At 42.0% G+C, this 22867-nt stretch overlaps 1 protein-coding gene across 3 annotated transcripts in view; it reads right to left on the bottom strand.

The window, feature by feature from the left end:
• Positions 1 to 10398: 10398 nt before the first annotated feature.
• CD109 (CD109 molecule) overlaps positions 10399 to 22867 on the bottom strand; it is a 135779-nt gene continuing 123310 nt past the window's right edge. For all 3 annotated transcript variants that reach the window (XM_040983637.1, XM_040983638.1, XM_040983639.1), the window contains 3 exons: positions 16625 to 16772; positions 13347 to 13449; positions 10399 to 11586 (listed from right to left, as the gene is read on the bottom strand). In XM_040983637.1, the coding sequence (XP_040839571.1) occupies positions 11417 to 11586; positions 13347 to 13449; positions 16625 to 16772 (421 nt within the window). In that variant the 3' untranslated portion in view covers positions 10399 to 11416. The remainder of the gene's footprint in view (positions 11587 to 13346; positions 13450 to 16624; positions 16773 to 22867) is intronic.

Genomic DNA, 22867 nt, shown 5'->3' with positions numbered 1-22867 from the left:
AGTGTCCCAAGGTTTTGGGCCATCTTCCACTGCTTTCCCAGGCCACAAGCAGTGAGCTAGATGGGAAGTGAAGCAGCCAGGTTACAAACAGGCAGGCATACGATTAGCCAATTGAGCAATGCCATTGACCCCATGGGCAATCTCTTAATGAGGACCCTGCAAGTCTGGGTGTTGAGGCCTCATATTCCTGTACAACAGGATAAGACAATGTGACTGCACTAGTTGGCATGATATTCTTACATCCAAATCTCTGTAAGTACCATGAATGACCTGGAATACATTATTACTTGAATGTTTTTCAGTGTCTCATTTGTGAACTCACCTTAGCAGAAACAATGGCATGACAGTAGTAAGAAGGAAAAGGAATCCACCAGTCCTCAAGCCAGCGCCAAGTCTAGCCCTTAGAAACTTTAGAAGTCAGTTCAGGTTACAAAACATCCAAGGAACTCACTGACAGGTATTACCTCAATTAGGAAGAGGAATTTTCTCACTCCTACATAGTTATACATCCATAGCTAAAGCCTAAACTGTATCAGATATAGACATAGACATAGGCATATAGGAAGAGATGTAAGTGAAATTTACTAGCCACCTAATATAAATCAGGCATTACAAAAGCTTCCAAAGATCACACACTTAATAGATGTTTTGAGTTTCTGAAAGAGTGCAATAAATCCTTCATCCTCATTGGATGTGCTGAAGTCAGCACAGGAAGAAGCCAAAATAATTTCTCCACCCTGTTTGTATTGGTCTATTTTTTGTTATTTTAACTAAACTATCTGAGAGGAGCTGCTCATAAAGAAAGGTTTATTTCAGCTTACAATTTTAAAGATTCACAGTACAGGATCGAGCAATTGGGTTAATTCTGCATACGATAAGGGGGAAATGTGTGTGTGCATGTGTGTGTGCACGTGTGTGTGTGTGTGTGTGTGTGTGTGTGTGTGTGTGTGTGTGTGCAGAGAGAGGGGATTACATGGTGAATCAGGAAGCAGAAAAAGAAATAGACCAAACTTAACCAAAATAATTAACCCTCAAATAAACAAAAGGGGAGAAAAATGCAGCAAGTGTTTAGTCCAAATATTCAAGATGCTTGTTAAGATGTCTATGTGCCATATCTGAGTACCTGGATTCAATGCGCACCTTGTGTTCCCGGCTCAGGCTTCCTGCTAGACCCTGGAAGGCAGAAGTGATGTGTGTGTAACTTGCCCCTAGCTTCAGTTTGGCCCAGCCCAGGCCATTATAGACTTTGTGGATAGATAGTACTATGGTTCTCTCTCTGTCTCTCTTACATAGATGATAGGGATAGCTGGATAGGTAATGGAAGGAAGAAAGGAAAGAAGAAAAACTTCTCATCAAAAGAGGAATGGATAAAAGAAACTGGGGTGTGTCTACTGTATGGAATACGACTCAGCCATTAAAAAAATGAAATTCTACCAACTGCAACGAAATGATCCCAACCGGAGACCATTATACTCAATGAAATAAGCTAGACTCAAAAAGAACAAATGGCATACATTCTCTCTGATATAAGGTAACTTTCATGCAAAATACAAAACAAATAGATATATAGGTAAACATATATATATATATATATATATATATACACATATATTCTCATAAATGAACTGTAATGGAGACTAATTCCAGGAAAAGAAGATACAGTGTAGTATGAATCCCTACTTCTAAATAAAAGATGGACTCCAAATGAAACTGTTAAATATCCTTGATAATAGGATGCTGCACTCTCTACTTCTGTATGTAGCTACAATGTCATGATTCATTTAAATAGCAGAATGATGGATTTGTGAGTGTTGCTGAAGGTCTACGTTATTGTAATAATGTGGGAGGAAATGGTAAGGGAAAGGACAAATGGGGGCTAGTTTGAAGGGGAAATCCCTGAGCCTGTGGAACAGTATCATGAAAAGTAAAAGGTGGCAAATGGATTTCACTGGACCCTTGCCTGACCCAACAGGTACAACTGTGCTGGAACCTGTGTGGACACTGCTACAGGGCTGCTCTGTGCTGCTCCCTTCTGGTGACCTGACTGATGAGCAGCCCTACATGCCTTGGAAAGACTTTGTTCATGTATAGGTGATAAAAGTGACCACAGGTTCATTTTACAAGCTCTGGAAAGCAAAATCAGGTGAAGCACCTCGGTATTGACTGGAAGCCACGTGCACCATACTATCCCCAAATAGTATATCCCCATGTCCAGTGCCCTGCGCACACTGTAGTGGAGACGAGTTTGCCCCTACATCGTTGTTGGGCACAGGCCATTCTTCAGTTCCCACAGATTGAAGAATCTTCTCTGCAGGTCCTCGAGGCATGACTCTGTTGGAGACCCTGCCACAGCTCTGACCTCATATTTCTATTTGGAAGTGCCTTAATTGAGGCTCATTGTAGTGACTTCACCGCTGTGACTGGTCTCTTTGGGGGTTCTGCTTGTCTTAAACATTTTTTGAAATCTATGAAGGTCTTCATTTCTCTATAGCTCTGTCAGTTTCTGCCCACAAGCTGTTCTCAGAAGCTGCCTATGCCTTTTTCATGCTTGCCTGACTTACTGTTTGTAGCTTTCCTTGGTAGGTGTCTCACTTTGTCAGTGCTTGCACTTCTCTGAGGTTTTCTCGGCAGCCTTACTCTCACAACTCCATTAGCCTTATCTCCATGCAGCAGTCCCAGGCCCTCTGCTTGGTGTCCCAACTATTCATTTGAAATCTCATTGAATGATGCCACTATCTCCTAGCTCTTACATCCTGCATGCCTAAAAAACAAGCATCATATGAATGATGCCAAGGTCTACTGCCACCAGAAGTCACACATCAGCTACCGAAACTTAGCCGGAAAGGCCAGATTCTAAAGCTGATTTTTAGAGAGCTGGTCATCTTAAGCACCCTTTCTTATAAGAACTCAACCCTGAGAGATCTTTGAAGCAAAGTGGTACTATTAAGCCCCTGTTGGAAATCTGATTTAAAATGTTGCCTTAGGGATCTGAAATGCCTTCTGAGTCTTCCTCCTATTGCTTTGCTCATCAGCACAAAACTGTCTTCACCCGAGCTATACAACTCAGCAACTAACTTTCCTGTCTCACATTCATGCTTCACACAGGCTTTTTCTTCCATCTTTCCTTGGCCAGACTGCAAATCTCCTAAAAGTTTCTACCTGTTCCCTTTTGTTTCCATTTTTTAAAAGATTTATTTTTATTGCAAAGTCAGGTATATATAGAGAGGAAGAGAGACAGAGAGGAAGACTTTCCATCCGATGATTCACTCCCAAGTGACCACAACAGCTGATGCTGCGCCAATCCGAAGGCCAGGAGCCAGGAACTTCCACCAGGTCTCCCATGCGGGTGTGGGGTCCCAAGGCTTTGGACTGTCCTCGACTGCTTTCCTAGGTCACAAGCGGGAAGCTGGATGGGGAGTGGAGCTGCCAGGATTAGAACTAGCGCCCATATTGGATCCCAGCACATTCAGGGCAAGAATTTTAAATGTTAGGCCACCACACCAGGCCCATTGTTCCCAATTCTTAACATAAAACTAACAGCATCCAGTTATACCAATGTTGTAACATGAATGCTTGATTGCCTTGAAATCCCCTTCTCCTAAACAAACTTGTCCACCATCTTTAAGTTCAGCCACTCACAAAATCTCCAGATGCAGGAGCAAAATGTCAGGTTCTTGGACAGGTAAACAGAATATCCCTTAGTCCATTCACAATAGAATTCTTATTTCCTACTCTAGACAGTTTCAGCCTGCCCTTCACTGTTCACACTTCCACCACCATTTTTATCTTCTAAGCCCTCATCAAAACCAACCAAACCTGCCTGCAGCATCCTAAGTTTTCTGCAGGCTTTTCCTCACTCTTCCAACATTTCCTGTAAATCAATTCCAAAGATACTTCCACATCCTCAGGTATGGTTAATAGTATCACTTCTGCTCCTCAGTACCCAATTTCCTACATTACTCAACCTTTTGTTGTTTTCAAATCCCTGTAAGGAACTGCTTAAGAAAGAGAAAAGTTTATTTTGGCTTACAGTTTTTGGAGGTTCACAGTCCAAGATCTGGCAGTCCTGTCATTCTGACGTCCAGTGAATGCAGACAGCATGCAGAGGGAGAATCACAGGGAAAGCAAGGAAGCAGAAAAAGCAGCTAGGCCAAGCGCAGCTTAACCAAGCAACCCCCTTGTGAGAACAGCCTTCCAAGGGCATGCCCCAATGACCTCAAGATGTTGCACTAGGCTCACCTCCAAGACATATAATTGGATCAAGCCACCACCCTGTCAGCACCATCAACTTAGACCATGGAACTTAAATGCCTGCATGAGCTGGGAAGCTAATCCTATTCAAATCATAATAGCAAAGGTTAAATTGGAAAACATTATCAAAAGCATTTTTAGAAGGTTTGTAAGGCTACCATGGGTCTTCTAGATCTCCAGCACCCCCATCACATTCTCTATGAGGATTCAGTCTACTATAAACAGCTTCAATAACATTGCGTTTGCCAGTGAGACCGCCTCCAGGAGGCAAATTTGGGATATTTTCTGCAGACAAGATGGTACAGAGTAGCTATCATATAAGGTACTTGAAGATTATTACTTCTATTTTTACAGTAACCTTGGGTTCTTTGAGTTTTTGAGTTTTGCATGTATTAAATCCAGTTAATGCTGAACATGAAAAGTGTAAAATATTTATTTACAAGAAGTTACTGGGCTAGGAGACATAATGAATGTATCCATTTGTACATGATTTACATGTTGAAGATGCTTTGTAAACTTTTTCCTATATGTTTCAGTTGTTTTTCAGCAGGATATAATTGCCCTTCTGTGTAGTTTTTTGTTTGTTTGTTTGTTTGTTTGTTTGTTTGTTTGTTTTGGGTGGGTTAACTTTTTTATTACATTGCGTTATGTGACACAGTTTTAGGCACTGGGGTTCCCCCTACCCCTCCCCTAACCTTCCCCCCATGGTGGATTCCTCCACCTTGCTGCATTGCCACAGTTCAAGTTCAGTTGGGGTTCCTTCATTGCAAGCATATACCAAGCATAGTGTAGTTAAAATGAGTAAAACTACATTCTGGGTAGTTAAAATGAGTCATTGCCTGGTCCTATGTGAAACAGAATTCACAGTATGTTTTGTAACATTTGCCCGAAGCTGTTTCTGAAGAGCCACACAATAGAACACAAGCAGCTTTCCTGATTGTTTGATTTTTTTGTTTTTTTTTTTTTTGCACCTGATTTTTTATCTTAAAGGAATTATTGCCACAATATATTTTATTTATTCTTAGATTTTAGCCTTGTAAGTTAAAGTGTTTTACATAATGATGCTAAAAGCTATTTGTCCCATTACTGGGTTTTAGTGAGTGTTAAAAGATAAGGATTGAAGAATACAAAATGGTTTATTGTTCCAACTGTCCACTCTGATCCAAACCTGTAATGCTAGTATCTTTTCAATAAGATATTGTGACGTTTCATACAATGCAGTATTACCTAAATAATTGATTTTAAAAACAAACAAACAAAAATTGGAAGAAATGACCTAGTGTGAGAACTCAGAAAACCTGCTCACTGAAGCTCTGTCTTAGCAAGACTTCCTCAGCTATTTCAAGTAGCTCTGAGTCCAGGTAAGATCTAGATCAGCACAGGAGAACCAAGGATAGCACAGTGGAACTCGAGATGGAGAAGGAAATGAGCCCACAATTTCCATTTAGCTTCCTAACTCAACAATGCAATAAAGCATTCTGTCTCCTTCGGGGTGGAGTGAATTAAAGGAAAGAGACAATCTAAGAACATTTAAGGGCGTTTTCCACCCTGCCTGCACAAGAAGAGAGTCTCCCCTCTAACAAGATGAACAAAAGGCAAGCCAAGACTTGACTTGACACCAAACCCAAATCTCTGTGGTATGTGTGAAGGTCCTTCAAAAGGCCTGTGTGCCAACACCAATATTTTGTATCACAGCACTGGTTCTGGCTGTTCCACTGACCTAGCTTCCTACTAATGTGCTTGCATGAGAAGCTGAAATCTCAAAGGCATTTGGATGAGTTTTCTGTTTAGGATCTCACACATCTATGTTCAGGATACTGGCTGAGGCAAAGGTCTCCTCTGAGGTTCTGCTGCAGAACTCAGATCTCACAGAACTGGAGGAACTTCTGCTTGTTGCTGGCTCTCAGTTGGAGGTTGCCCGCAGTTCCTAAAAGCTGCTCTCAGCCTCTCCTCCACGTTGCCTGTCTACGCAGGCAACCCATGGCATGGGAACACACTTCTTCAAAGGCAGAAATGATAATGGAGAGATTATAGCAAACGGGATACCCCATTCCAGGGTCCATTCTATCAATGGCAAAAGTCACACACAAGTCATCCATCTTTGGAAGGAGAAGATGCACAATGGCATGAAAGTCAGAGGCAGGGCTCCGGTGGAGTCTATCTACCACTTCGATTTTAAACAGGACACAGTTTTTCTCTTAGTACAGAAATTCCGAAGACAGTAGTAATGGAAGCTTCTTTCTAATCAGGAACTCAGATCACCAACATCTCAAGTCACACTAGCCAGACTACTCCAGAAGGAAGCTGGGAAATATAGTTGCTGTTTTGAATAAATTCAAGGTTCTAAACTATGGAGGAGGAAGAAGAGGAACTGAGAAGAAAAAGCAAAGTACCAGCCAGTCTCTTCCACCCTACACATTGACAAAGTGGGTCAAAGAGGACAGAAGGAACAAAGCAGATCCCATGTTAGACAGCTCTCAGAATCTTTAGCGAGAGTATGAAGCACTCCTCTGGGTTCAAAGGAATAAATGGCAAGGCTGATCCCAGAGCAGGAGGCCCTGAACTACATTTAAATTTCATGAGCAAAGCTATACTCAAGATCTTACTTTATACCCAGGAAAATTGAAGATGTGACAAATCTATACTTCTTTTATTATGTGTACAAAAAATGTGCTTTCTATTCTTTCATTTCATTTCCAAGAGTTGAGTGAATGCTTACCTGAATTATTTACTTGTGTAAAAATTACCTCTCTACCAATCCTACCCCAGCACCTAAAGCAAATAATGAGTAAAGGAGTTGATGATCAAATGTCTTAAATTTCATGGATGCCTGCTGAAACCTGTGCTTAGATTTTCTATTGCTCATAATTACATAGGTTTAAATAAGGAAGATGTGTTGTAGATATACATTAAGTAAAAACAAAACACAGATAATAGATGGGAAAATAATTTTATTGATAAATCATGATGTCAGATTGAATACATTATAAAATGCAATTAATAGTAATATAACATTCTAATTCTTAAAATGAAAACTTTCAGAATCACCTTGATCAATATGTAAAACTTTGATTCCTAAAAAACCATATTTATTCCAATAATACACTTCTCATATGCAAAATAGTTTTTCCTAATAGGAAAATTATGAATTACATTTTATAAAGCTTCCAGTGTATAAAAGATATTGACTTCAATATACTGGGCAGAAGACTTCCGAATCTTGACTTCATATAAGAAAGGGTGAGTCTCTAAAATGAAGCAACACAAATCTCCACCGTCACTATTGCAGACACACAAGTCAATGTGCAACAGTCCTTGGTGGTGAAAATTTTAGAAATTATTTAGGAAATACCCATTTTTTGTTGCAATATACATGAAATGGCAGGATCTTTTATGGAATGATACAACATGGCACATGAACATACAACCTTTTAGCTAGAAATACTCTTTTCAAAATATGCCTAATCTCAATGATAAATACTTAACTTAAAAATTATATGTACTACTTAGTTTCCTGAAGACATTAGGACGATTGCCCTCCATTCAAAGTAATGATAAAAAAAAATTGCACATCAAGTTATTCCCAAAGTAATTTAAGATGTTTAATATTAACATCAATATCAATATAATAGAAATTTTTAAGTTCTTAAAAATGCTGGAATTTAAGAACAGATAAAATTGAGAAATACACTTTTTGGCCTGAAAGAAGTCTCTAATAAGAATATAAAATGTTTTGAAGCTTATTTACTTAAAAGTGAGCCAATATAACAGGTATCTCAGATTTACAAGATGCAAGAAATTGTATGATCAGGTTTATGACATGATACCTTAAATCACAATAGCCACTTGGTAGATTTTAAATAATCATTGTCTTAATTGTTAGAGGATTTATAATTGGTTAGAATAAAAAAAGTTTGATAAGACAGTTTAGAAAAGGTAAGTTTTGTTTACAAAGAATTCCAGACTATATGAAAACATGTTAACAAAATGGCTCATTTAAAATGAGAAAGAAAAATCATACTTCCAATTCTTTTTAACCTTAGGAAACAGCCAGAAATATCATAAAATAATTGAAGTACAACAGAATAAAGATAATTGGCATTAACTGCCACACAATTTATACCTATATTTAGCATAAGTAGAAAATAAAGCTAAATATAACTTCTTTTTAAAATAAGCATTCCTGGACTCAAAAGAATAGAAGCAGGGAGAATCTTTTCCACAATTCTGAAATTCTTGTGTGTAAGACATGACATTGTATACATAAAAACCACATTAGTTAGGTAATAGATGTGTATCTGAATTCTGCTGAGTGTAATGCACCTCAAATCATAATATACCTAAAAAACTAAATCAAAGATACTAGTTTTAGAGGATAATGAGGAAATACAATTGCATTACACAATAAAAGGAAGTATTTTATTGACTGGGAATGTTTCAATGGGTTTACTTTGTTTTTTAGAACTATAAGTGAAGTATGATAAAATCAAATATAAATATAAATACTATTCTGTCGTAGAATTGTCTATTAGTTTTCCCCAAACATCAGCCTCTGGGGCCACAGGAGAGTCAAACCGGCAATGACATATGCTGATGTCTCTATGAGGATCCCAGACAGTGGAGAAGGCAGAGGCCAAGTCAGCTGACACCAGCAAATGAACTGGCAGCACACTAAACAGAGCAGTTTCAGCATAATCAAACTTAAAAATAAGAATTTTCTAATACAATTCCTCTTAGCCTGTAAAGAAAATAATTTATACTAATAACTATGGCTATTGTATATACTCTTTCTCTTCTTATGCCTATGACTATTTTAATCACTTCCACTCCAAACCTACTGCTTGTAACACAGCAAATATTCTAGAAGAAATAGAAAGTAGCCAAGATATCCCCACAGCATCAGACAGTGCCAATCAATCCTTCCTCTTCCTCCTCCTCTTCACTCTTCATAAATTCATAATAAAAGCAGATTGATCACAAGGTGACTTTTAACTTGAACATCCCAAGGATATCACAATAAAAGGTATTTGAATTCATTCTTCAAGCGAACAAATGTAGTTTAAAAAAAAAAAAGACAAAACCCGTCTTCCCATTCTAGTGTTTCCTAACATACAACACTGAAAGTTGAGTATAAATTATTTACTGAGAATATAAGGCACGTACAGTCAGTCTAGAATTCCCTGGGCATGACAGGAGTGAGAGTACATCCTTGTCATCACCAACCCCAAATTTCATTGATTTTTTTACCTGCCAGGAAGTCCCAGAGTATAAAGGCCAAAAATACCATCACAGAGATGCCTGGCCACAGGAAGTGCCGTTTTCAGAACAGACTCTTCCAAAAGCGTTAACACACCTACAAATTTATCTTCACTTGAAAACAAATGTAAGAAAAGCATGTGCTTGGTGTTTAAGCACTCTCTTTAAAGACCTCTCAGAGGGTCTACTTTCTACATAGAAGATACAAGCTTTAAGTTATTGAAAGGTATCTAGAGTATCCCTAAGTAATACAGTCTACTGAACTTTCTTAAAATTCACTGAAATAAGAGCATCTTCTTAATGAGTTTTATATGACAGATTTGCATACTTAACTTTTGATAGATTCACTTTGATATAGATGAAAACCGCACAAAGCAAACTCAGCAGAATCCATGAGAATTCTATTTCCATATCTATGTGGCAGAAACACCATGGAGTTCTAGGGCAAGATCAAACCATTTCTTAGCTATACTAAGAAAGATGATAAATGAGAGTTTTAAAATAAATCTAAACTATGTCAATATGTTTAGAAGGGAACAGGGTAGTAATGACAGAAACAAGAGAGAAAAAAGAAAAAGGAAGAGGGAAGGGAAAAGAGAGTTTGTGCTTCACCCAGGAAAACAATACCACACTGCAACAACAGGCTGACCAATAATCTGGATGCTCTAATTTAAGAATACTCCTGAACACTTAATAGCCAGGCCCACTTGTTCTTGTACAGCTGGCAGGCCAAATGGGGCTCAGCCCCTAAGCCTAGATGAAGTTTACAGGACCGCCTCAGCCATGCCTGCCCCAACTTCTTTCTCAATCCACAGGAAGGTGGTGTAGAGTATTTGATTATACACTTGGCATCCTCCAGGTCTTGCTGTTCCAAGTGCCTCTACTCCATTCACAGAGGGCCTATTTTGCAGTGTTCTTTGTCTCTCGTTCCAGATAATAAAGCCAGGGCTGCAGAGAGTGTGTGCCCACGGCCTGTGGGGGCAGTGTTGAGCACATGCCTGGCCCTTTGAGCCAGCTTGCAAAGCACAGGCAGACCCACTGTCCTTCGCCTCTCCAGAATGAAAAGCCTGGAGGGCAAAAACTGCGGTGCATCTGGGGTGGAAAGCATCCATTTCACGTGTGTGTGTGTGTGTGTGTGTGTGTGTGTGTGTGTGTGTGTGTGTGTGTGTGTGATTTTCATATCCCATGGCACAGAAACTTTGTTCAATTAGGGAGTATTAGGGAGGATACTTCAAAAAAAGTTCATGGGAAATGGGATTAAAACAAGTTTAGGAGCAGGCACTGTGGCCCACAGATCAAGCTGCCACTCGCAATGCTTGCATCCCATATCAGAGTGTGGTTCACTTTTTAAAATTCTCCACCGACAGTGTAAAAGGAAAGAAGCAATGTGCAGTTGAAGGACAGACCACGGGGAGTGGGTTGGGGTAGGCAGTAGGCACAGGTGGGACAGCGCAAGGAGAAGGGACAGAACAAGGCCTTCCAGCCAGTCATCTCCAGCTCAGCTCCCAGGGAAGCCCACCTTTAACATGGACACAATTGCTGATGCCTCTCAAGTTTTAAGTCTCCAGGCTCAATTCTTTCACAAAACAAGAATGATGAATTCAAAATAATACTTTTATTCTGGAAAAGGAAACGCTTCCCCTAGAGTCCTAAAACATTCCGAGAAGAGGCGGGGGAGCAGAATCAAAACATACCAGTGTTAGCATTCTGGTCTTCCACCGCGGTCCCATGAAGAAGCCTCTGTAGCTATACACACAAGGACACTACGCCTCCAAACTCCACAGAAAGAAAGAGAAAAATGTTTGCTCAAAATAGTCAGGGACAATATTCAATTATGAAAAACAAGATGATTACTTGTATCTTCTGAAAATGTTTGTGTTTCAGAGAGTCCTTTAAAAATGGATCACAGTCAACACTGCAAAGCGCACAGGAGCGTCAAACAGGAGGCGAAGATGAGTGAAAGGTGATGAGGGGGGCGCCCCGCGCCATCCGTACACAGCCCGCAGCCCTGGACGCCACCGCAGAGGTCACAGGAGGACAGCTTTGCCTTGGAGTTGTAGCTCCTCACCGCCTGCCTCCCTGCGCGAAGACACACGGCAGTTCACACAGGACCTTGCCAAAATGAAAGAGCATCTCCACCCACCTTCTGGAGTTTTCCCACTCTTGCTCCCTCATTTTATTTTTTCTTCAGAAAATACAACTGAAATGCTCAAGAAAGGGCCCAAATGGTGATCCAATCGAGAAACAGTGTTGAGCTCCATCTATCTCCCACCAGCAGTTGGCCGGCATTGAAAGAGAACAAACCGACTGCAGCTGGGCAGGCCGCAACCAGGAGCACTTTAATCTCCCGCTGGAACAGGGAGGAATGGAAACGGGCAAATGTTTAACCTCCTGCGGAGCTTGTTCTGCAAATAAAACCCTAATCTCTAAAACTGCTGAAAAGAGATATTATCCAGGGCTTTACTGAAAAATAACTAAGTATCAGAGGACATCTGCCTATGCAGTGTCTTCTGAACACTGAACTCAAATCTGTTCAATCCAGGGAAAAACAGAGCACTGGTCAACATTTTTCAAACTCCATAAAGTACCTACAACACTAAAGTCACTGTAAGATGTAAAGGGTTTTATTCTGACAACATTTTAAGAACACAATCCATTTTCAAACTCCTTCATGATTTTTTGCAAGGATTGCTTTTTTGATGTCATAAGTGTATTTATAGACTTTAAAAAGGGGGTTGGTGGCTTTTGATTGCTCTGAAACCAGTCCATTCTTAATGTAATTGTTTCCCATAAAAACATGTATATTACCTAAGAACATTTTTAAATATCAATTTGAGAATTTTGTAAATTTACTAACAAAACTGGGTAATTGGCATGGTCTTGGCATCTCCCTAGTATATACCAGCCCTCTGCTTGGAAAACAAATGCTACCTCAATATTTCTCCTAATCTCCTGGCTTGTTAACTTGGAAGGAAAGAGAGCAGAGGCTAAACCTTAGTCTTGAACACTCTGCTAATAAGCACCAACAACAACAGTGTGCACAAGTTCGTTTCATTGCGGTGCAGTTGTCTGTAAACTACCTCACCCATTAAAATGCTCCCACATCTCATACATTCCGGCAATTCTGGGACACGTTGAGTGCTTATTTAGCACACACTACAATTAGAGACTGTACCACAGAAGTCACACCCTCATAAAAGTCACTCTGACATAAACACAGATCGGTCCTAATTAACTTGAAGGATCCCTAAATCCGTTATTTTCACATCCTCAAAGTCCTATCGCTTTATAAAATAACAAATTGTCAGTAAAATCAGATGTTCAACTTATTTTCCAGAATATAATGCTCTTGTTGCTCTTAAAAAAATTCTGTTACAATGTGGTGTATGTCCTAGCCGCACCAGAGACTCCCTCAGTGAAGCGATGGCTCCAGCCAGCTGGTGCTAGAAGCCTGCGGGTGCTGCTCACAGCCTCTGCTGAAGCTCTCCCGTTATAAAACCAAATGGGACAAGCCCTTGGAATAGAAGCAAAGCCCTGGAAATGAAACATAACTGAACTTTCCATGTCAAATTTTCTTTGTGCAGTGTGGAATAGTGTAGTAAAAACCTAAAATATCTTTTTTTATTACTTACATGCTACACATTATCCCACCCTTGTGAATTATCAACATTTAAGTGGAAAATTCACTTCCTGGACCCCCAGCCCCCACATTTTCCCCTTCTAGTCTCCCCATAAAACCAATCCAATAGGTGGATACTTTCAGTGAACAAGCAAGTGAAGGAATGAATGCCTGGCTTAACTTCAAAGATGTTAGGAAGAATATTCTAGAACACACTTACTTGGTTCATAGTAATCCATTATGGACACCAAAGCATCTTGGGTATTTGAAACTTTAAAGTTTCTCACAGCAGGAATATCAACACAAAACTGGGTTTCATTTACCTTGAAAAATACAAAAGATTCTCAGAGGGCTGGCACTGCTTTAGGAAGCAGACAGAAACTTAGAAAGGACTTCCATCCAAGAAATGAAGATAGAGTACAGGATGCATCTCTACTTCTGAACAAAAGATGCACTCCCGATGAAGTTGCTAAATATATCTTGACAATAGGATGCTAAACCTTCTATCATTGCATATACCTACAATGTCAGAATATGCTTAAATACCAGAATGATGGACTAATGACTATTTATGAAGAACTGTATTATTGCAATAGTTTAGGGGAAATGAGGTGGGGCAGGGGAAAGGGAGGGTAGGAAGAGAAATGGGGCAGATAGAAGGGGAAATCCATGAGATCATAGAACTATCGTGAAAAAATAAAATTTGAAAAAAGAAAGAACTTCTGTGTGCCAGGTTCTACAATGAATGCTTTCTAGGAATTATCTCATTGAACATGTAAATAAAATACAGGTATTGTTCTCAGGCCCATTTTTCTTTGAAAGGATATTGAGAACAAGAGATATCACACAAGCATCAAGCCCGAGGTGCAGGCTTCAGGGACCTTGATCCTCAGCAGTGCCAAAGGCTCACCCCCCTCTGTAGCCAATCACCTGGGCTCCCGCCCTGAGGTGGGGGTAAGGCCAGGGCAAGTGATGCACACCCCAGGCAATGACTGGCTGATAGGGAGTACTAACACCACCCTCCCCGCCTGCAAGACAGACAGCTTATGCCAACCGGGGAAACAAGACTGGCTAAGCAATCAGAAATTAGTAAATTCCTGCAAGCACTCCATTACCTGCCAGTAATAGTACACACAAAAAGTCAAACAAATCAATTAATTAATTAAAAAGCATTAGACACTCAAGAACATGAGGGGCACAAAACAAACTCCAAAACCATTTATTACTCTATAAGAACTTCAAATTTTTTTTTAAGTTCTGAACCAGGCCCTCAGTTTAAACATTATTAATAAAAAAAAAATTTCCAAATTGCAAAAGAATACAGAAATTGAATTAGTTTGAACAAGACCTTATCCAGAATAGTTTCTCAAGCATTAAAACAAATGAAAACATTTGGAAACTATCTTTTTAAAAATACTTAGCAATGCATTTCCAATTCATACTTAGAAAAACTGGAATAAGAAACAGACGTGCTTTCCCCAACTAATATGAAATCCTAGAAACAATCTTAATTTCAGTTCAACCTCTTGATTGCATACAGATATTAGCAAAAAGAATTAACTTACATACCACCACTTTTCAGATATAATAAGCAGAGTCTGGAATTCTTCATGTACATTTCCCTGACATATTTTAGGTATCTGAATCTTGGATCAGCACATTCACACAGCCATTGGAAAAAATGTATGAAGGTTGTACAATATTTGTGTGTCAAGAGCAAATCCCTGAAATTACACTATGATTTAGGTACCCAAATGCTAAAGACAGGAATGTTTATCACTCTCAGACCTGTTAAAAGTTTCATGAAAGCATTTTAAAACTTGTAATTAAAGCTTTCACATCTAGCATTTAAGGAAATATATTTAGTAATTCCCTGAGGCAGAGTTCTCAAGTTAAGATCTGGATTGAAATTTTGAAGGTATAGCAGTGGTAGTTTTCATGTATCTTGCAAATGACATCAAATAAAAATTTAGTTATCAGGCCCAGCGTGGTAGCCTAGGGGTTGGAGTCCTCGCGTTGCATGCGCCAGGATCCCATATGGGAGCCAGTTTGTGTCGCAGATGCTCCACTTCCCATCTAGCTTCCTGCTTGCAGCCTGGGAAAGCAGTGGAGGATGGTCCAAACCCTGGGACCCTGCACCCATATATGAGATCTGGAAGTGGTTCCTGGCTGCTAGCTTCGGATTGACTCAGCTCTGGCCATTACAGCCACTTGGGGAGTGAACCAGCAGATGGAAGATCTTTCTCTGTCTCTCCTTCTCTCTGTATATCTGTCTTTCCAATAAAAATAAATAAATCTTTTTAAAAATTCACTTATCAAAACCTTCATAGGGATCATCATTAATAGTAATGCTGTATATAATTGCATTGTGATGCATTTGTAGTAAAGGGAGTGTATAGTTGCCAAGGCAAAGTCATTCAGACACAAAAATGACCTAACAATGAATGAAGACATACAAGAGTACCTCAAAAAATTCATGAAAAACAGAGTCAAAAGATAATTTCATTCTGATACAAAAAATTTTGAAATTTATGCATATGATGATACTTCAAAGAGCTCACAAGGGTGTCAGTGGGGGCGAGTAGAACTAGCGAGGCCAGTGCCACAGCCTGATAGTTAGCCTAGTAGTGTACGCCCCCGCCTACACTGCCAGAATCCCAGAGGCACCCGTTCGTCTTCTAACTACTCCATCTCTGGTCCAGCTGTCTTCTAATGCACCCCAGGAAAACAGCGAAAGACGGTTCAAGCTCCTCCACCCATGTGAGAGGCTGGAACAAGCCCCAGGCTCCTGGCTTCAGATCAGCTCAACTTCAGCCATGGCAGCCATTTGGGGAAAGAATTAAAGCATGAAAGACTCCTCCCTCTGTCTCTCCTTCTCTCTGCATAAATCTGCTTGGCAAATAAAAATAAATATATCTTTCAAAGAGAAAGAAACCTCATAGGAAACATATTATGCAAAAACTTCATACATCTCAATTTTTTTTTTGCATTTTCCATGTACTCTTTGAAGAATCCTCCTATGCATGGATTTCAAAATTTTTCATCACCAAAATCTCATCTTCTAATTTTATTTTTTCATGAACTTTTTAAAAAAGGAATCTATTAATACACTAGTTTCTCAGAGTCACAGCTAGTGCATTATAATTACTATAACACAGTTTTCAGCAATTCTTGTGTTAATGTGGTATAAATACATTAAAACTAACAGAAAAACTTCCAGCAGTTTATAATTCTCAGAACACAATGATATATCCTTACTTCCTCCTTCTTTCTTTCTTGTTCATTTTTTTTGAGATAGCATTTTTTACTTAAATTATACTCAAAGGCTTAATGTTCCCCTAGGCTGAGAGTTCCACAAGTAAAAAGTAAAAGGATCCTACTTCCTCAAGAAAGGACTTTTTGAAGTATTCTTGTGCTGAAAGAAAGGCAGACCTCTGAACACAATAAATGGTAGCTTCCTCCAAGAGATCTTTATGAGATTTACATTTCACTACTTACAGAATCTAAATAGAGGTTGAGTTTTCCATGATCATGTTCCACTTTCTTCACAGTCTCACTCAAAGGAATTGCATCTGAAGGCACAGTAAAGCCACTGAGTAAGTTAACTTCCATGAGGGCCATGCCACTCTTATCTGGACCCAAAAACCTAAATCAAACAGGGAAAGTGGATGGAAGGAGAGAAAACGCATTAGGAAAAACCTAAGACAGTTAGCCAATGATCTTCATGCAAAAATTAAAATAACAAATGTTAACCCGATTACTGCTTAAATTCAAATAGAATTTTTTACACAAAGTTATTCTTCTTTACATGTGTGATGTTCTTCTACATTTCAGTCATACAAGGAGTGGTGTGTGTAACGCAACAATGTGTTTACCTAACAGGTGGTATGAACTGCCTGTAATGCAACAGGCTTGTGCTTCTAGATTATAACAGAAACAATCTACATCCTTTCCCAGATAACTCTGTTTTCTACTGGTGAATCAAAACTGAGTTGTATTTTTCATTTTCTCATTGACAGCATCAAACTCTCCAGCTGAAAGTAAGACCCAAGAAGGAAGCTTCCATTGGCCACATGGTTAACGGTCCCCAGCCAAGTCCATAGCAACTTTTCTTCATCTAGTTTTAGAAAAAGAGCAGCAAGGCACAGCTTCCTTTTGTTCTCCCACATACTTGGAGCATATTACGTGTTTTCTTTGGCTGCTTTGAGAGAATTACAAACCTCACAAAGTTTTACTACACTGCATCCTGCTCTTACTGTGTTGTACACAATTTTGAACTTCAGAAGATCTAAGTATCAACAACATTTTGCTTCCATGGAAATAAATATTTGCCTAAAGTAAATAGGTGACATGAGTTTTTCATTTGGAGCAGAAATTCCCAGCACAGGTATGGAAAGAAGTTCACCACTACTGTAAAAGAATCATGGTACTTCTGAGTTACTTCCTTTCACATGGCAAAAGCAAGAAGGGCTGCTAGAACACCTGCCAAACATGACTGATTGGAAAGCCATACAATACTGCTACTTCTGACCTCAGCTAGCTCACAATCCAAAGCAACTAAAACCATCTGCTGGGTGGTTCACTTAGCCAAAAGGCATGCTACTGAATACTAATAATGGATTGAAACTAGAGGTGCTTGTATGTGAGCAAAATCACACAAGAGGGGAAAAAAAGCATGCTTTAACATTTAAAAGTGCAATGCAAATGGTACTTTCAGGACATCATCAAAAGTGCCTAGCTGATTTGGGTTGACCAGCTACAGGCAGTAAGTGATTGGTTTAATCACAATGATACACAGAAAATCTTGCTTAAGGTAAGGTCTTGGATCATGTTGATGAGAATAAAGTACCTGAAATAAAGGTAAACTTTCTGCAAAGTGTCACTAAAAGCATTGACGTAAATGTTTGGTTTTTTTTTTTTTTTTTACATTTTATATCAGGTATGTCAAAGAAAACTAGTAGCAGCATTAAGATCACTTTCATAAAACCTCTACCATAACACGAAAACATTTCCCTTCTTCAAGTCCCACCTATCAACCAAAAATCTGTTACCCAGGGGACCGCTGGACTGCGGATGCTGGACTAACATTTGAGGCATCTTTACAATGGCCCCTGCAAATGAGGACTTCTCTTAACCCCTTGTTCCACCTTATGCTCCCGACCAGCTTCTCCATTTGATTCCTCTTCTCTGTCATTTCCAAACTAGATTTTTACACATTTAGGGATTATTTTATTAACTTTTTCTTACTCTACGAATAATAAGCTGCTCAAAGGCAAGGTCAATGTCTTTTTGTTTCACCATTATACTCCTATGGCTGACATTGTGCCTAGCATAGTTCTAGAGGAGGTTCAACCAAAATGTACTAAGTGAGTTCATAAATGAGAAAATCGGAGCTATAACAGCACCTGAGTTACAGAGCTTTGTGAAATTCCACTGAGATATGCATAGAAGTGTTGGGCATAATGTCTGACATTACAACGGTAAAAACAGTCTGATAATTGCATTCTGAAATTGTGACCAATTGAAAGATTAGTGAGAATAAAGGGAGCCTCTCTTCTCAGCTGAAGAGAAATCCCCTAATAAAGCTGAAACCCAAGAAGGTGAATAATAGGATAAACACATGTGTCATTTTACCTTAAAAATCATGAACAATAAGGCCCAAAAACAGTAGAGATGTTAGGAGGAGACTGAGTTCATTTAACCACTGAGAGGAACTACCGGAGATGCTCTAGATACAAGCACCTGTAAGTCAGGACCATATCCATAATCCCAGCCCCCAAGACACAACTGCAAGCAGAATGCTAGGGGATATGTATAAAGAGCCAACAGCTCCTCAGTGTCAGCCTATCTTTACAGTGACTCCCAACTGAAGACTAAGTAATTCAGATAAAAAGAGCTAGATTACAAGGAAGAAAATATAATTCCTCTTGATTTAATAACGTTCTCATGGAGTTGTTCTCAGACATCTATATGCATTAGAATAAACTGAGGAGGCCAGCTTCACTGCCTTGGGATAAAATCAGTAGGTCTGAAGTTAATACCCTTTTCCCTCTTCTTTGCACACTACCCAACAGATAGGGGACTAATATTCAGGATTTACAAACAGCTTCAGAAACTCAACAACAGCAAACAACCCTATGAAGAAATGGGTGAAGGAAATGGGCAGGAATCTTTCAAAAGAACAAATTCAAATAACTAACGGACCTATGAAAAAAAATGCTCAGGCTCCCTAGAAATACAAATAAAAACCACATGGAGGTTCCATCTAACTCAAGTGAGACTGGCCTACATTCAGAAATCTGCTAATACCATCTGGTATGGATGTGGGGAGAAAGGGACCCTACTCCACCATTTGTGGGAATGTAGGGTAATGCAGCTGCTATGGAAGTCGGTATGGAGAGTACTAAGACAACTGAACATTGATCTACCATATGAGCCAGCTATCTCACTCTTGGGAATACATCCAAAGGAAGAGAAATCTGCATATGAAAAAGCCAGCTGCAACCCCGTACCTATAGCAGCACAATCCACAACAGTGATGACACGACCACAATCCACAATATTGAAAATACGGAAACAACCCAATAACCTGTTGAAAGAGGAATTGATAAAGAAATGTGGTATATCTACTCTATGGAATACTACTCTGTCATTAAAATGAATGAAATTTTACCATTTGCAACAAAAGGTACCAACTAGAGAACATTATACTCCGTGAAATAAACAAATACAAAAAGGACAAATATCATGTGTTCTCACTGATATGAGATAGCCTCATGTAAAATATAAAATAAATAGATATATAGGCAAACATATATATATATACATATATTCATCTAGATGAACTGTATAACGGAGACTAGCATACCAAGAAACAAAGATACAACGAGGTATGCATTTCTACTCCTGAATAAGAGATGCACTGTCAACGCAACTGTTAAGTATATCTTGACAACAGGATACTAGACTTTCTGTCTACACCTAACAATGTCATGATACACTTAAACAGAAGAACGATGGACTTATGACTGTTGCTGAAGGACTATACTGCTGCAATAATGTGGGGGAAAGAGTGGGGGCTAGAGAAAGGGAAGGGAGGAAGGGAAAATTCCTCATCCTATAGAACTATATTCAGGAAAAATAAAAAATTTTAAAAAGACAACCTTGGGGAGGAGTTCGGTCCTTGGGCTCTGGGGCAACTGACGCTCCCTGCAGTGTGGCTACTGTGGGGGGTGCCCCTGCCGGGTCGGACCCAATGCGGGGGACTCACGCCAAAGACACTGCCACAAGGCAGTGAACGAGTCCTCAGCCTCCCCCAGGACCCAAGAGAGCTCTTCCCTCAGGGTAAGTCCGCCATGAGGGAACTTGGGAACTGGGTGGAAATTCCTAGCTCCGCCCAGCTGCTAAGACCATGCGGCTGGGGGAGTTTGGGAGGAGTTCGGTCCTTGGGCTCTGGGGCAACTGACGCTCCCTGCAGTGTGGCTACTGTGGGGGGTGCCCCTGCCGGGTCGGACCCAATGCGGGGGACTCACGCCAAAGACACTGCCACAAGGCAGTGAACGAGTCCTCGGCCTCCCCCAGGACCCAAGAGAGCTCTTCCCTCAGGGTAAGTCCGCCATGAGGGAACTTGGGAACTGGGTGGAAATTCCTAGCTCCGCCCAGCTGCTAAGACCATGCGGCTGGGGGAGTTTGGGAGGAGTTCGGTCCTTGGGCTCTGGGGCAACTGACGCTCCCTACAGTGTGGCTACTGTGGGGGGTGCCCCTGCCGGGTCGGACCCAATGCGGGGGACTCACACCAAAGACACTGCCACAAGGCAGTGAACGAGTCCTCGGCCTCCCCCAGGACCCAAGAGAGCTCTTCCCTCAGGGTAAGTCCGCCATGAGGGAACTTGGGAACTGGGTGGAAATTCCTAGCTCCGCCCAGCTGCTAAGACCATGCGGCTGGGGGAGTTTGGGAGGAGTTCGGTCCTTGGGCTCTGGGGCAACTGACGCTCCCTACAGTGTGGCTACTGTGGGGGGTGCCCCTGCCGGGTCGGACCCAATGCGGGGGACTCACGCCAAAGACACTGCCACAAGGCAGTGAACGAGTCCTCGGCCTCCCCCAGGACCCAAGAGAGCTCTTCCCTCAGGGTAAGTCCGCCATGAGGGAACTTGGGAACTGGGTGGAAATTCCTAGCTCCGCCCAGCTGCTAAGACCATGCGGCTGGGGGAGTTTGGGAGGAGTTCGGTCCTTGGGCTCTGGGGCAACTGACGCTCCCTGCAGTGTGGCTACTGTGGGGGGTGCCCCTGCCGGGTCGGACCCAATGCGGGGGACTCACGCCAAAGACACTGCCACAAGGCAGTGAACGAGTCCTCGGCCTCCCCCAGGACCCAAGAGAGCTCTTCCCTCAGGGTAAGTCCGCCATGAGGGAACTTGGGAACTGGGTGGAAATTCCTAGCTCCGCCCAGCTGCTAAGACCATGCGGCTGGGGGAGTTTGGGAGGAGTTCGGTCCTTGGGCTCTGGGGCAACTGACGCTCCCTGCAGTGTGGCTACTGTGGGGGGTGCCCCTGCCGGGTCGGACCCAATGCGGGGGACTCACGCCAAAGACACTGCCACAAGGCAGTGAACGAGTCCTCGGCCTCCCCCAGGACCCAAGAGAGCTCTTCCCTCAGGGTAAGTCCGCCATGAGGGAACTTGGGAACTGGGTGGAAATTCCTAGCTCCGCCCAGCTGCTAAGACCATGCGGCTGGGGGAGTTTGGGAGGAGTTCGGTCCTTGGGCTCTGGGGCAACTGACGCTCCCTGCAGTGTGGCTACTGTGGGGGGTGCCCCTGCCGGGTCGGACCCAATGCGGGGGACTCACGCCAAAGACACTGCCACAAGGCAGTGAACGAGTCCTCGGCCTCCCCCAGGACCCAAGAGAGCTCTTCCCTCAGGGTAAGTCCGCCATGAGGGAACTTGGGAACTGGGTGGAAATTCCTAGCTCCGCCCAGCTGCTAAGACCATGCGGCTGGGGGAGTTTGGGAGGAGTTCGGTCCTTGGGCTCTGGGGCAACTGACGCTCCCTGCAGTGTGGCTACTGTGGGGGGTGCCCCTGCCGGGTCGGACCCAATGCGGGGGACTCACGCCAAAGACACTGCCACAAGGCAGTGAACGAGTCCTCGGCCTCCCCCAGGACCCAAGAGAGCTCTTCCCTCAGGGTAAGTCCGCCATGAGGGAACTTGGGAACTGGGTGGAAATTCCTAGCTCCGCCCAGCTGCTAAGACCATGCGGCTGGGGGAGTTTGGGAGGAGTTCGGTCCTTGGGCTCTGGGGCAACTGACGCTCCCTGCAGTGTGGCTACTGTGGGGGGTGCCCCTGCCGGGTCGGACCCAATGCGGGGGACTCACGCCAAAGACACTGCCACAAGGCAGTGAACGAGTCCTCGGCCTCCCCCAGGACCCAAGAGAGCTCTTCCCTCAGGGTAAGTCCGCCATGAGGGAACTTGGGAACTGGGTGGAAATTCCTAGCTCCGCCCAGCTGCTAAGACCATGCGGCTGGGGGAGTTTGGGAGGAGTTCGGTCCTTGGGCTCTGGGGCAACTGACGCTCCCTGCAGTGTGGCTACTGTGGGGGGTGCCCCTGCCGGGTCGGACCCAATGCGGGGGACTCACGCCAAAGACACTGCCACAAGGCAGTGAACGAGTCCTCGGCCTCCCCCAGGACCCAAGAGAGCTCTTCCCTCAGGGTAAGTCCGCCATGAGGGAACTTGGGAACTGGGTGGAAA

The sequence above is a fragment of the Ochotona curzoniae genome, unplaced genomic scaffold (genome assembly GCF_017591425.1).
Source record: "Ochotona curzoniae isolate NIBS_2020 unplaced genomic scaffold, NIBS_Ocur_1.0 contig_3819, whole genome shotgun sequence".
NCBI lineage: Eukaryota > Metazoa > Chordata > Mammalia > Lagomorpha > Ochotonidae > Ochotona > Ochotona curzoniae.
This window is presented reverse-complemented; position numbering and strand designations above follow the sequence as displayed.